At 36.6% G+C, this 14433-nt stretch overlaps 1 protein-coding gene across 5 annotated transcripts in view; it reads right to left on the bottom strand.

Moving 5' to 3' along the window:
- Positions 1-3140: 3140 nt before the first annotated feature.
- The window catches only part of TCF12 (transcription factor 12), a 176608-nt gene continuing 165315 nt past the window's right edge, over positions 3141-14433 (bottom strand). For all 5 annotated transcript variants that reach the window (XM_075208047.1, XM_075208048.1, XM_075208050.1 and 2 more), the window contains 5 exons: positions 11076-11178; positions 9028-9196; positions 7671-7903; positions 6680-6833; positions 3141-5250 (listed from right to left, as the gene is read on the bottom strand). In XM_075208047.1, coding sequence (XP_075064148.1) covers positions 6691-6833; positions 7671-7903; positions 9028-9196; positions 11076-11178 — 648 coding nt within the window. In that variant the 3' untranslated portion in view covers positions 3141-5250; positions 6680-6690. The remainder of the gene's footprint in view (positions 5251-6679; positions 6834-7670; positions 7904-9027; positions 9197-11075; positions 11179-14433) is intronic.

The raw sequence follows: 14433 nt of genomic DNA, 5'->3' as shown, positions 1-14433 counted from the left end.
CCAAGCATTCCCTGTCCTACCCCAGTATGGACACACAGCAAAATGAATTGAGAGTTATCTCACCTCTATTAATTGAACGAAATGGGAATTTACAAAACCAGTGCGCAATGGACAAGCAGAAGCGGAATGTTAAGATTTTATTGCTGAAAATTCACACCTGAGAAATAGCCTGTTACATTGTAAAGCTTCGTGTGAGAAAAACCTCTAAACAGGATCATCCAGATATCATTTTGGATTATTTGAACATATTAACCTTTTCCTTCAAAAAGGTAGGAATTGAAAAAAAGGATAAAGCCACAATTGCTTCTTGAGTGCCCTTGTTCATATAAGACGCTTTAAATGGAGATCCAAGCAAAGAGTGATACACTGGGAACAAAATAAGGGGAAATTTACTCCAGTGTTCAAGAAACAAACTGATGACAAGATCAGTAGGCAGCTCTCATTGTATCAATGATTAAAATAAACACGACTAGATGCATATTTCATGCAGTGGAGAATTAACAGTTTGATAACTTAGTTGTAGCAATGACTTTACTTGTTTTGTGCTGATGTGGATCAGAAAAGAGCTAAAAAAAATGTTTCATAAAATAGTAGACAGCCAATTGAATATTGCATTTGCACAAAGTGTGTTTGGCTGTATGTTTTATGCTGACAAAATAAAATCGACATTAATTTTAGTCAGCTATGTAATGCTTTCTTTCAATGATGTTTAGCTGTATTGCGAATAATATAAAAACAGGAGCAAAGTGTTTGTGAAGGAGAAAATAATTTACACAATGTTACAGAAGCCAGGTATTTAATGCCTTTTGCAGTTTCCCAGAAACAAGTGATAAATAAAAATCACCTCTGAAAGGAAGAAGGAAAGTTCTTGCACTGTACAGCATAGCTCAGCAGAACTGTAATACTGATCTGAGAAGCAATCTGGATGTGACAGGCTTTGACAGATAACAGTTTGTCAATGCTACATTGCCAATATTTAGCAGGAACTATGATTACCAACTTTATTTACAACTGCAGAAACTGCCAACACACATTCAATAGGGCACATGCGAGGTATGTCTATTAAATAATGAGACTGTGCTTCCACCTAGTAAACAAAGCAGTCAGAACCAGTTATAACTGCATACAAGTAACCTTGAACCGGTTTGAACCTGCATGACAAGCTGCAACACTATGATATTCAGTTGATTGTGAGTCGCCATTTAGTTTGGTTGTGTTTTCTGTAGAGTGCCGAAAAAAATGCTAAATTTAAAAGTTGAACAACGTGTCAATTTGAAATTGTTAGTAAAATTGCACAAAACACCAACAGAATGCTTTCAAATGCTTACTACGGCCTATGGGAATGACTGCCTGTCTCGTGCGCGTGTGTTTGAGTGGCATAAAAGATTTAGAGAGGGATGTGAGAATGTCGAAGATGATGAACGCCCTGGATGACCTTGCACTTCAAGAACCAAAGAAAATATAGAAAAAAATCAGATTGTTCAAAAAGACCGCCGGACTCAGTGTTCGAATGACAGCTGAATCCGTGAACATTGACAAAGACACCGTATGGAAAGTTTTGCGTGAGGATCTTAACATAACTAAAGTTTGTGCAAAGATGGTCCCAAGGGTTCTCACACCAGAGCAAAAAGAACGTCGCAAGGAATGTTGTGTTGACATTCTGCAGCAACTTCACGCAGATCCAAACCTGTTTCATAAAGTAATCACTTGTGATGAGACCTGGATCTTCCAGTACGATCCTGAAACCAAAAGTCAATCAATGCACTGAAAAACACAGTCATCACCAAGAATGAAAAAAGAAAGTCAAAATTCAAAGCAATGCTCATTGTTTTTTTTCAATATCAAGGGTGTAATTTTGGAAGAATGGGTTCCAGAAGGCACAACAGTTAATCAGCATTATTATAAGGATTTTTTTGCAAAAGCTGAGAAAAGGGTCAAAAAGAAACGGCCGCAACTGTGGAAAAATAGTTTCTTTCTTCACCAGGACAATACGCCTGCTCACACAGCACTTTCTGTGAAGCAGTTTTTGACCGACAAACACATTACTACACTTGAACATCCTCCATAATCGCCTGATTTAGCACATTGCGATTTCTATCTTTTCCCAAAACTTAAATCAGTGCTTACAGGGACACATTTTTAGTCAGTTAATGCTGTAAAGAAGAAAACGGCAGATATGTTGAAACAAGTGACTGAAATTGATTTGCTCCATGCCTTCGACCACTGGAAAACAAGACTACAGCGATATATCCATGCAAATGGGGAGTATATTGAAGGGGAATTACATTAAATTTGTAATACCAATAAAGAGGAGTTATTTAATCAGTCTCGTTATGTAATAGACATACCTCATAAAGCAAACACGTTCCAGCTAATTGCAATGAAGGATTAGGTTATTTAATTATTCAAAAGCAAAGTGGGTAGATTTACCCATTTCACTGCAATGTTAAATAGAGATATGTCTTAATTTGATGTGTATTCCAGTTGCATCCTCTTCTATAGTAGTTAGCACTCTACCTGGTATATATTATGCATAATCCATAGTACACCATCTCACTTCTAGTGACAAGTTGAGCAGAAGCTACAGTATATGTAAAGTTTTTCAAACATTGTGCTTGGGAAGATTTCCATATACCATAGTGAGCAAAATGGTGCATTAATGCTTCATGCTCGATTCCCAAAACAACTGTAATACTGATGATATAGGCAAAGGACTCCATTTCAAAATGAGTTTAAGCTCCAACCAGTGTTTGGTGAATGGCAAATTTCTTGTGCGTAGGCTCTACTGCTGTGTGTACAAACAATTAGATGTAAGGGACCAAGGAAATATGATCAAATGTTTACATATTGCACAATATTAAGAAGAGTGTGTTATATTGACAAATATTACAATTTTTGTGGTGAAAAGAAAAGTCAAACAAAAACATGTACAGAGATGAGCATGGGTAGTCTGTGTGACTAGTGTCCTACCAGGGTGACTGGCTAGTCTTTGTAGGCAAAAGCTATTTTCCAGTCTACTATGGCAGACCTGCACACAACTTACACTTATATTAAGGTTACAGACCGGACAATTGACTTGATATAAATCTTTTAAAAGCATGCATTACTCTTACTACACAGAATAAAATGCTGAATCGCAGTTTTTAAAAAAAGATGGCACATTTATTGCTACATAAATGTTATATACATATTGTGTTTCTGTTACACCGACAGAAAAATGTTGAACTTCTTGCTGCTGGTTGAAATTTTTATCAACAATACGTTGAGTTTGACACAGGGTACAAATCTGCAATAGACCAACAATGAAAACTGTAGCACAAGATGATCAGCAATTCATCTTGTACAAGTAGCTCTTACAATACTCCATAGGTACTACACGGTATGCTAGGACCCTACTATGTTCTTAAAATGCTATTGTAAATTTCTGATATTAATGAACAGGTTATGGTAAATAACCCTACATTTTTACTACCTAATATAGTAAAATAAAGTAAGAAACTTTTTACTGAAAACTTTTTCGATTTCAAAAATCTAGAAAGAGTAATATTTAGAATTCAAGAAATTTTCTTACAAGATTATTGTATAAAAGACTAACTACAGTGAAAAATAAGCCAAATGTTTTTTGTTTTTTTTGTGTTTTTTTATGTTTTATGAAGGAAAGCTTCTGGGCATACTGCAAAGTCTAATATAGCCAAAAAGAAGAAAAAGCATTGAAGAAAAAGGAAAAGGCCAGGCAGCGGCACGTGATCATTCTCACATGTCAGAAGCAACAATGTCTGTTGATAAATACTGAAATAAAGAACAAGGCCACAGATCTAGTCCCATGACTGAATGCGACTATAAGCAATAGGTAATATCCACTAACTTTACAATTAATCAGGTTGTCAGGGACCATTAAAATGTCAGGTTCTCCCAATAAAAATAAAAAAAAAATTGTTCTGTGCAGAATACTAAGTCTGGGAACATTTTGTTCAAACCAGGGCCCGGACTCATGTGTATATTTCTCTTCTCTGTGCTCATTGTAGTGGAAGACTGCTTACCTGGAAGTTCATAGGGATTTATACAGATTAGGGATAAACATAGTGGACTGAGGGATCTGCTAGAACACGACTGTTGTCTTAGTGATTGATCACATTCTATTTTTGTTACATAGTTTAAACATCCATACACCTTTTACGAAATATGGTGACCATTGCTCTTAGATTTATTTCATTGTATATTTAGATTTGTTCATATAACTGGCCATGGTAAACAATGTACCATAATTACTGCCTGAAAAATCTCCTTTGTATTTGTTTGTGCTTATTGCAGCTAATGTCTGACTGCTCTATAGGTAGCAGATACTTCATGGGGAAAAAAAAGCTGGTTTTAACATAGTACATTTTCCCCCAATTTACAGTTTCCTTTACTAAGAAGCCTACAGTTAGTTTCCCTTTTTATCATCAAAACAATGTTCCTTTTAGGAAAAAGATGGGGAACCCCTCTGTGTATGAAGTAGCCAATTCATAGCGCTGCTCCACTCTTCAATCTTCTCTACAATGATTAGTGACCCACAGCACAGAGCTGAGCCTGGGAGGTTACCTATGACCATAACTGTTCAGATTACCAGAGACCAAAAATAACATTAGAAATAAAATAAAAAAAACAACAAACAAAGCTATGCCAAGGAATATTTTCCAATAGTTGGAAAACACTATGTATATGGCAAAAGGGGTAGAAATGACATAAAAAGTCATTTCCCTCCTTCTTTAAGACACTAATAGGTATGCTGGGAATGCTAAAGGGTCACAGGTTGCCACTGTTTGTATTCTCTGTACGAGAACAGTTCTAACAAATGCGGACATCAATCTTTACCACTTTCAGCCCAACTTTTCCCTTTTTTTTTTTTATATGTAGACCTTTACAACAGTTCCTTAACAATAAATAAAATTTGTAGATACAATGCATTTGTCAATTCAGTTTAGGCACAAGGCAGCTTCCACGATGTGTGGAGATACTAGGACAGTCTGATTGTGCAGGAACGACACACTGAAACAGATATGTTCAGAAATGGGCTGAAATTCTAGTAGATTTCAACTTCTGATGCAGATGTTCCACATTTGCTTTTTTCATGAGATTTGGGCATCTTGATTCAAGTCCCCCCTTCTTCATTTTCTTGTTATCCTGTCAGATTTGTGTCACCAACATGTTATCTGTGTCCTTGTGATGAAAAGGTCACCGTCTATAGATACTATCCATAGTGTGCGAGTCCTGAAATAGACAATAATTTTTTTTAGCACAAACTAAAAATATAAATAAAATAGATGTTTTACACACTATTAAATGTTTTTCTACATTTTGATCATGTTGCAAACTTGTGTAACACCTTTGCCCAAAACACACAGAAATACATGATCTGGAACACCACTGTGACATTGTGGGCTGCATATCTAATGTTTATCATCATAATGAGAACTGCTACAAGACATGAACACAAGCATTGCAAGTAATGATTGGAGAAAACGCAAATCGCTTTAATGTGCTACTTGTGTCAACTAGTCCTTAGGCAAGATCTAATACCAAAATATTGTTAAGAGTTCTGTAAAATGCCTTTGTACATAATGCATTGTTATACTAATATATTGGTAGTACCGCTATTTGCATGTGTTACAGCTCATATTGATGCTTATGAAATCGTTTTAGTCACAGATTCCCGAGAGGACTACGGTGATGTCTATTTAAGTTATAAAGTAATTCCTGCACCAACAAAATGCACTTTGTTAATTGTGCCTAGTACTGGTTATGGGTTTGCCTCATGCTGTCATATTTTGTCCTCCATGAAAATTTTTCTATATGTATCTCTTAACACTGTAAGGGGGGGTATTCAATTGTTCCTCCAGGCTCCGCCGGAACGAGCGCGTTAAAACTATAACCGTTTATACGGTAATTACTCGCTCAATTTCAGCTCGCAGCTCCCTGAGCAGCGAGCTGAAATTGAGCGAGTAAATTACCGTATGAACGGTAATTACGCGCAATATTACCATATAAACGGTAATAGTTTTAACGCGCTCGTTCCGGCGGCGCCCGGAGGAACAATTGAATACCCCCCTTAGAGTCACTTCAAAGTATTTACATATTTCGCTGGAATATATCATTTTTGAAAAAAAAAAAAAAAAAAGAGGGATGTTCTTCTCAATGACAACTCATTGAGAACAACATCAGTGGCAACTTTATATTTCTGTGGAGTGTTGTTTACAACAGAAAAAACACTTATTTTTATACTTCCACAGAGAATGTAAGTTTCTTATTCCACTTCAGAATAAGTAATGATTCTAGTTATGACCATGTTGGAATAAATATTTCATTGGTATTGATTAGAAAAAAATTCACTCATCTATAAGTTTGCCCATTCTTAGTATGAATGTATTACACAGTATTGTTATATTACTGTTTGTTCCCAATTGTAAAGCGCTACGGAATCTGCTGGCACTATATAAATAAATGTTGATGATGATTCTTACTTTTGCATTACAACCCCCAGCAATATATCCCAAACACACAGGTTCACCAGATGAGAGCAATACGAAATGCAAATAGCAAAATGGCAAGATGGATTTTACATAAAGAAATTTGGTTTTGACCTTTTAAATACTTCAAATATTTCCCTGCAAATTTGGCCATATAGAACGCAGAGGCTTACCTGGCTGATGTTTACATATGACCCATAGGGTTGGTAGTATCAGTAAGCCCAGGATGAGCTCCTGGATGTGTGTTTTGTGGTTCTGCCGATACGGCAGACACTTTTTCTTCTTCCCTTCTCTTAAGGCAGGCTGCTTTTGGATTGAGGTTCCTCTCTGTAACAGATGACAAAATTATTATCTAGAGGATACAATTATATGTTTGCTGCACCCTATACATCTCTATAGTAACTAATTGGCCAAGGAAAGCAATTTCTACATCTTCTTGGAATTTGCAGATAGTAAAATGCGTAATGTTTGGAATCCTAGATAAGACACACTGAGACGCTGCAAACTTAGTATGCATTATTAAAGACGAGCATACAAACAAAACTTTTATAACACTAACCAGGCAGGCCTATTTATTCATTACAAGTTTGCACAGCACAGTATGACAATTAGGACAATAGATTTCACACATTACACTTCTATAGCAATATATTAGGTAAAATAGGGAACGCAACAAGAAAAGTGAGGATATATTTTTCAAATTCCTATATAAAATCACTATGAAGTGTGGCATAGTATATCACAGGCGGGATATGAGCAAATGCTGAAGCACCATATGGCATTTAGTTACTAGCACCCAAGCTTTCTAACAGTCAATCGCCAGATACTTAGCCGTTCAAAAGCAAAGAGCTGACTAACACTACAAAGTAATAATGAACTCAACAAGCTAGTCTCACTAACCTTGATCACTAGAGCACCACATCTAAACTCATATGCAGAACAGGTAAATCAGATAGTACAAACAGTATAATGAGACTATGAAATAGTGACCTATTTGTTATGGTACAGCCACTTCCACCGTACTGTGTTAAGCAACCAAACAGGCATATTGAGAAGGGATGTGTGGACAGAAATAACTATGCTGAAGCAAGTGGATGATAAACAATTATAATATTCCCATCAAACTGTAATGTCAGAGTATCTCAAATAAGGCAACCTACTAACCTCTGACTTGTTGCTCTAGATTAAGGATAACTGCTACAGCCTGATGAAGAATTAGCAGTTTTGTCTGTGGTTTTTCACTCTTTAAATGTATTTGAACCATGCGCCCAAGTTCTTTAAAAGCTTCATTGATGTCTCTTACGCGCAATCGTTCCCTTGCGTTGTTTGCCATCCTTCTTTCTTTTTCTCTTTCCAGCTTTTGTTCTGGATTTAAATCTTCATCTTCATTAATACTGCTGTAAAGCACAAAAAGCAACAACAAAAGAAAAGGGGGAAAGAAAAAAAAAAAAAAAGAGAAAAGATAAAGTTGTTATATGTATTTGCTGAGCAGCTGACCACTGTTAGCGTTTAGTATCAAACAAGTATGGATAGATGGCTTCTACTGGCTGATTATGACGGTAAAGAACAACATTTTCACGAACAGCAGTTAAAAACATGACTTTAATTAGAAATCAATGACTACTGTTTCATTCTCTGTACCATTCAGCTGAGTACATAATAACAACATTCACAAAGCAACATTACACCAGTCCAGATGGTGACTTCAGAGTATGCCAATTTAAATTTTTAATAGAATTTACAATGTATTAATTATGTTTCCTTGTAGTCAGGCAGTCTTCTTAATAACCCTACTGGGAGCCCCAGCAGCTTGTGGAAGCTTTCCTCTTCACAACCTAAGCACATCTATAGTCATTTGCAAGTCCACATGGGGATTTGTTGGATTCCTCTTCATCTTCCATGGTACAAAATATCTTCCTCTGCCTAAGGCACCAGTATGCTTTTAAAGGGACAGTTCAGACTATATTCCCATCATCAATTAAAATAACAGCAATGAAAATGTGAATATTCTTGTACTGTACACCACAACATTTTCACAGGGGAAGGTCTATATGCTAAACCTGCTTCTTTCTACTCTGTAGCCAGAGATTCCTCATCCTGTACCCAGCAGCCAATCCCACAGTGTGTTACCAACTCAGGAAGACTCAGTCACACACCTTTCCCATAGAGCTGAATAGAGCTCTTCTGTCCAAGCTCTATAGGCGGTGTATGGTTAGAATTCCTCTTATACTATCAGCTCACAGCATGATCTACTTTAGGCTTCTTGGGACAGATTTTCCCCTCTTTTGGTTGAGGGTTTCTACCTTCATACCTCTATGAAATGAAATGAAAAATGCATTGGGTAGATAAATGTAAGTTAGTGCTTAGACTGTAATGGACTTGTGGTGTTCTGTGACTTGAAACAACTGCACCCCATTTTCAAGAAACTTTGTGTTTCATTTTTGATGGAAACTAGACTTATAAACTACAGACTTCAGATTGTGTTGCATTGTTTGATACAGCAAGTTTTGCTTTAAAATACCTTGTTCTCCCTCTAGAAGTTTTCAAATCACTTTGAGATGTTTCATCGTCTGATTTCATATCATCTGAGGAGACATGTTCATGCAGGTTTTCATCCTTGTCTTTATGTTCCGATTTGATTTCAAGAAGACTTGCAATTGCAGGCTGGTTTGCCAATGCACTGGACAATGCTGCCCCAAAAAGAAGAAAGTACTAAGCTTTAGGAGTACCAACTAATCAACTTCTAAAGTAGGTGGTATGATTTTTCTCTCTCTTATTTTACTTTTAACATATGAAGTCGTTTACCTCCCTACAAGAATCATCATCGACATTTACTTATATCACATTAGCAAATTTTGTAGCGTTTTACAATTGGGAACAAACAGTAACAAAACAATACCGGGTAATAGTGCCCTGCTCGTAAACTTACACAAGAATGACACAGTATCATTTAAGAATAGAAAACACTTGAATGCGGATTTTAGCATGAAGTGTTTCATAGTTCTCAGAGTTTATACATTGTTCCATTAGATAGTTTCACTCCACTGGAAGGGTCGTGCCACAAAGGAAACAAGAGTTTCTGCATTTCTCCGGATCAGGACATCGACCCCGCTGTCTCAGTATGGACTATGAAAATTGTACTATATATCAGAAGAAGGAATAGAAAGCAGCACATGTGCACTGAGCTCTGTGAATCAAACTACTACGTTCAGATTAAATTAATGAATCTGCAGTATCTATAGTTTGAGCAAAACATGCATGAATAGCAAAGAACTGCAAGTGATTGGCAGTTACCTCTACCACAGCATCTGTGGTAGAAAATGAAAGTTTAAAACACTGCAGCTTGCCCCCTCTGCATATCAAGCAAGATGAGGAGACCATTTTAGTTTCTATTTGGACTCATTGAATAAAGAATGAATAAAATATTTAATATTATATATGGTACTAGGTTTTGTCCTTTTTGGGTCAATACTTGTGTATGAGGGCTTTGGGGAGTCTTATTCAATTAAAGTTCGAAAACTGTAAGTGTAGTTATTTTTTTAATGGTCTTAGGGACCAAGTCTATTATACTGGGATCACAAAGTTTCCACTATTGGGGTCCTAATCTTGTTAATCATTCCACATATGGCTCCCACAGCCCAGGACAGACAGGTGAGAGTCCACATGTAGCCTGATGTCTCTAGCAGGGGTAGGCATGCTGATTTTTTGCAGCCATTCTCCCCCATAGAGGCATAAAACCTGCACGTAGACCACAGGGGGCTTTGCTGTCTGTTTAATACTTTATTTATATTTTTATTACAGTGTAGCCTTTGTGGTCTGAGCAAAGGTAAGAGTTCTCTGCTATTCAGCCCAGTGTGGTTTTCTGCAAGTGACTGACATTTACCTGCAATCAGACCACAGATACTGTTGATTCATTCATTTAAAATGAAGTTTTATTGCATTATTTATTATCTTATCTACTAACGGAGGTTCTCACACCACAGCCTCATATATTTACAACAATTTGACAGCAAACCATAGAGTTAGCTAATGGTATTCCAAGTTATCAAACGATTGACACATAACATTACACCCATGCATGGGCAAATCATACTGCATGGGGTACGCGATGGTGGCAGATTTACCCAGCAAAATCTAAATATACAGACAAAACGCAGTAAGAAACTACAATGCTAACATAAGATGGGGGAATTATATGGTACTAGGTTTTGTCCTTTTTGGGTCAAATGATTTTATGGTGCCCACACATAAACCAATAGAGGCATTTGGAATGATTACAAAACAACTAGATGGCAATTTAAATGGCTGAACAGCTCTTCCAGGCAGGCAGATGACCACACAAGGACCAATAGGGTTCATCAGCCAACCATATTTTCTCATCCAAGTGATAAAACCTGATCTCACTGGATTTTTGTTTATGAAGACACCACAGTGCAATACTTGACCAATTTGGTCTTTGTGCCAAGTTTTTATCATGGACAGAATAAACAGAAGTTGTTGAAGTTGACCATTTGGTTGACAAACGGTATATTTATTTTACCTTAACATGCATTATAGTACGAAGATTACCTCTGTAATTGTCTTGGGTTTTGTGATTTATTTCTGTGCTTGACGCAGAGACTGTACTGGACAGCGCTGAATGGTCACTGTTTAGGCTCACAGACTCTTCTCTCTGATTACCCAAATAAAGAATGAGAGAGAAACAACAGTATAGTCATACAATGGTAACCACATGATAGGAAAACATGTACAGGCTACTTCAGCCCTTCAAAATGAATCAGTATAATTTGAACAAGAAATGATAATGAAATAAAGTTTCACTCCACTGATGTAAAGGAAGTATCCAGCTGTGCTTTTCAGCACTCATAATACAGAAGTCAGTATTTAACATTCAGATGATTCATTCAAGTTGTTCATCATTAAGTACATTACAAAATCAACATGTATTCACATCTCCACAGCAAACACGTTTATCTTCTTGCAACCACTTAATGACAATTTAATACCCTCAGATTTTTTCTGTCTTTTTCATTCAATAGTGTTATTTGAGTTCAACACAATTTAGAACATGAATGAATATAAATGTATATTTTCCCTGTTATACATGATAAACTTTCTCCAAAATACTACTGTCACTTTTATATGGTCTAGGAAGAGGGTAGTTAAAATGTGTATTTTGTAGTGATTTTCTTGAACCATAAATCTGTAAAGCAATGCAGTGCCATAATTTGGATACTGTGGTTACAGATGAAACAATGAAAGATTACAACCGAAAGCAAAATACTTCCGTTAAACTAAAAGTAATGCCAAGCTTCTAACGACTTCTCTTTTTGAGAAGAACAAGATAGAAATGGAAGAGTTAAAAGCAAGATTCTACCATTGTGCAGGGCTGCTATATCTGATGATCTGCTTCTGTTACGCTTACTTTGACTTTCGCTAGTCAACTGACAGACATAAGAGTAAGCTTTTGATAATTATTTCCAGATTTGGGCATGTACCCTTTTTGCTGCCCAGTCATGTAATTAGTAGTTAGCAGGCTTGGTCCTTAACAATGGATTTGTCGCATACATATTGGCTTTTTTTAAAAAAAAAAATAAAAAAAAATAAGCACCATGGTAGTACAGAGATATGACTTACTGGTATCTGTCTGACAACAAAGGCTTCTGTTGCTTATGTGCAATCCAAGCTCAGCATAGAAAGCAATATATGTAAGCTATACTTTAAGTATTGCAGGTGCTAGATTTATTAATCCCAACGCCTATATCAATGCAATTACCGGGAACCATGAGCCAAACTCAAACGGGATAAAATTGTCAATGCATTTGACCCTGCCCCAACTTGGTGGTGTTGTTTCTTATATACAGACAACAAAGTACATTCTAAGCTCATTGAATTGTTGCATTTTGTAAACTTGTAATATATAACCAGGCAATGGTAGTACATGGACCACACATTGTTGTTAATAATGTAAACTAGTCAAGATCAGTGACCAAGAAAGTTTGATGAACATTCACATAAATATGGCAACATCCAGGAGCAAAACAGTGAGCAAATTCTGACTAACATGTCAATTAACCAGAGTTGCAAGGCAATACAACTTACTCTCTACAAAATATTTATTCCAGCTTAACTGCACTTTAACCATAGTGTATTATGCAACGCTCCTTTATATTCGCTTAATATTTGTGACTTCACACAGATATATGTAAAGCAAGCCAAACTCACATACATAGTTGGATAGATGTTTCATCCAAATAATGTTAAAACTGATTGTCTATGAAGTTCATTTTTATTTGCGTAGTTAATATTCCCATTACGTCAGTCATCTCGGGAGCATGCAATTCAAGCCTAATCAAATTAGCAAAACTTCCTTTCTGTAGATCTGTAACCGGATCCTATTTGCAAATGTTTCTTGCATGTTTCCTGAAGAATGTAACTTTCACAGCCAGCATTGTCCTTTTTAACTTGTACTAAGCCTCTTCTTTGTTCTGCTCTTTCAACATCCCTAGTGTCAATCTCACTTGCAAAGCCTCACAATACCCAAAGGGTTAAAGCCATTAAGGCAGCACTGTCCACACACAACAGGTGTACAAACAGTTCTTTGTCTCTACAGAGTGGCCTTCTCAGCTTGGCCTGATAGGATGGAGCTTTAATTGTACAACTCATTAGCATACAGCTGACTGTCTGTTTGAGTAAAGAGGTCTGTTGCTCAAGCTACACTTGTCTACATTTGAATGATTAGAGACTTTACTTCCCACTAAAACCAGGCTACAACAAACGGCACTACATTGGCCTTTGAACTGCTTTTAGGTGCTGCTGTAATTTTCACAGACAGTCAACTAGCATCTGTTTTCACAAAATGTACCTTACAGCATAGCCAAATTGTTATTGTGTGTGAACTTGTCTAATAAGTTCCTCAACACAGGTCAGGGCACAAATTACACAAGTGTTGATTTTCAGGATTCCATTCTTACAGTAGAGAGACAGAAGAGATCAATTGTCAAGAAAAGCATATCGGGTACATGAAAACATTGTAATACCACTCTTTACAATGTACACCCAACATGCTTGTGTGCACAACGGAAGTCCCAGCATATCTTAGTTTCAGGATGTCCACAAAATGGGGAAATGGAATGAAATCATGCATGGCTGTTATTTTATTTAGTGTGGGATGATTTAATAGTGTTTACAAGTGCCAACATAGGTAATATATGTTACCAACATAATACAGAAGACAGCCATTGAAATAGGAAGACTATATTTCTCATATTTTTTTTGTTTTTAATCAATCAATGAGGGTTAGGGCTGGATTTATATTTCTGAGTGCTCCGGCCACTTAAACGTCACAAATCAGAAGCATTTATTAGTGGTGTTATAGAAATAATCCAGCATTGTGCTTGTTTAAATATGTCTATGCAGTTAGTTCTGTCAGTTGCCACTGACCAACGATCACACAGCTCTCTGAACAGCGCTGCCGTACCTAGGGAGACGGGTGCCGCATGGCAGGGGGAGGGGGAAGATTAGTTTAAAGATCCCAAACCTAGCACCCAGGTCGCCCTGACTGTAATCCGGCTCAAAGAAAGATTATTGTATTTTCAAAGAATCAGAAATTTATAAAAAAGTTTTAAATCAAAGGAAGACAGCGAACATTAAAACACTCCATGTTGAGGTCACAGTATGTCAGAGTAAAATAACAAACACAAGCATATATAAACGTTCCAAAATATTTTATTTAACAGGACTGGATATGTGGCTCATAAGGATCAATTACATTTTCCTAGAGGAGCTAAAGGACCCAATCCTAAAGAAGAATAAAAATAAATAAAACACACACACACACACACACACACTATATTATATACACACATACATACATACATACATACATACATACATACATACATATATATATATATATATATACACA

The sequence above is a fragment of the Mixophyes fleayi genome, chromosome 4, assembly GCF_038048845.1.
Source record: "Mixophyes fleayi isolate aMixFle1 chromosome 4, aMixFle1.hap1, whole genome shotgun sequence".
Lineage (NCBI taxonomy): Eukaryota > Metazoa > Chordata > Amphibia > Anura > Limnodynastidae > Mixophyes > Mixophyes fleayi.
The sequence above is the reverse complement of the archived record's forward strand: the minus strand, read 5'-3'. Positions and strand labels throughout refer to the sequence as shown.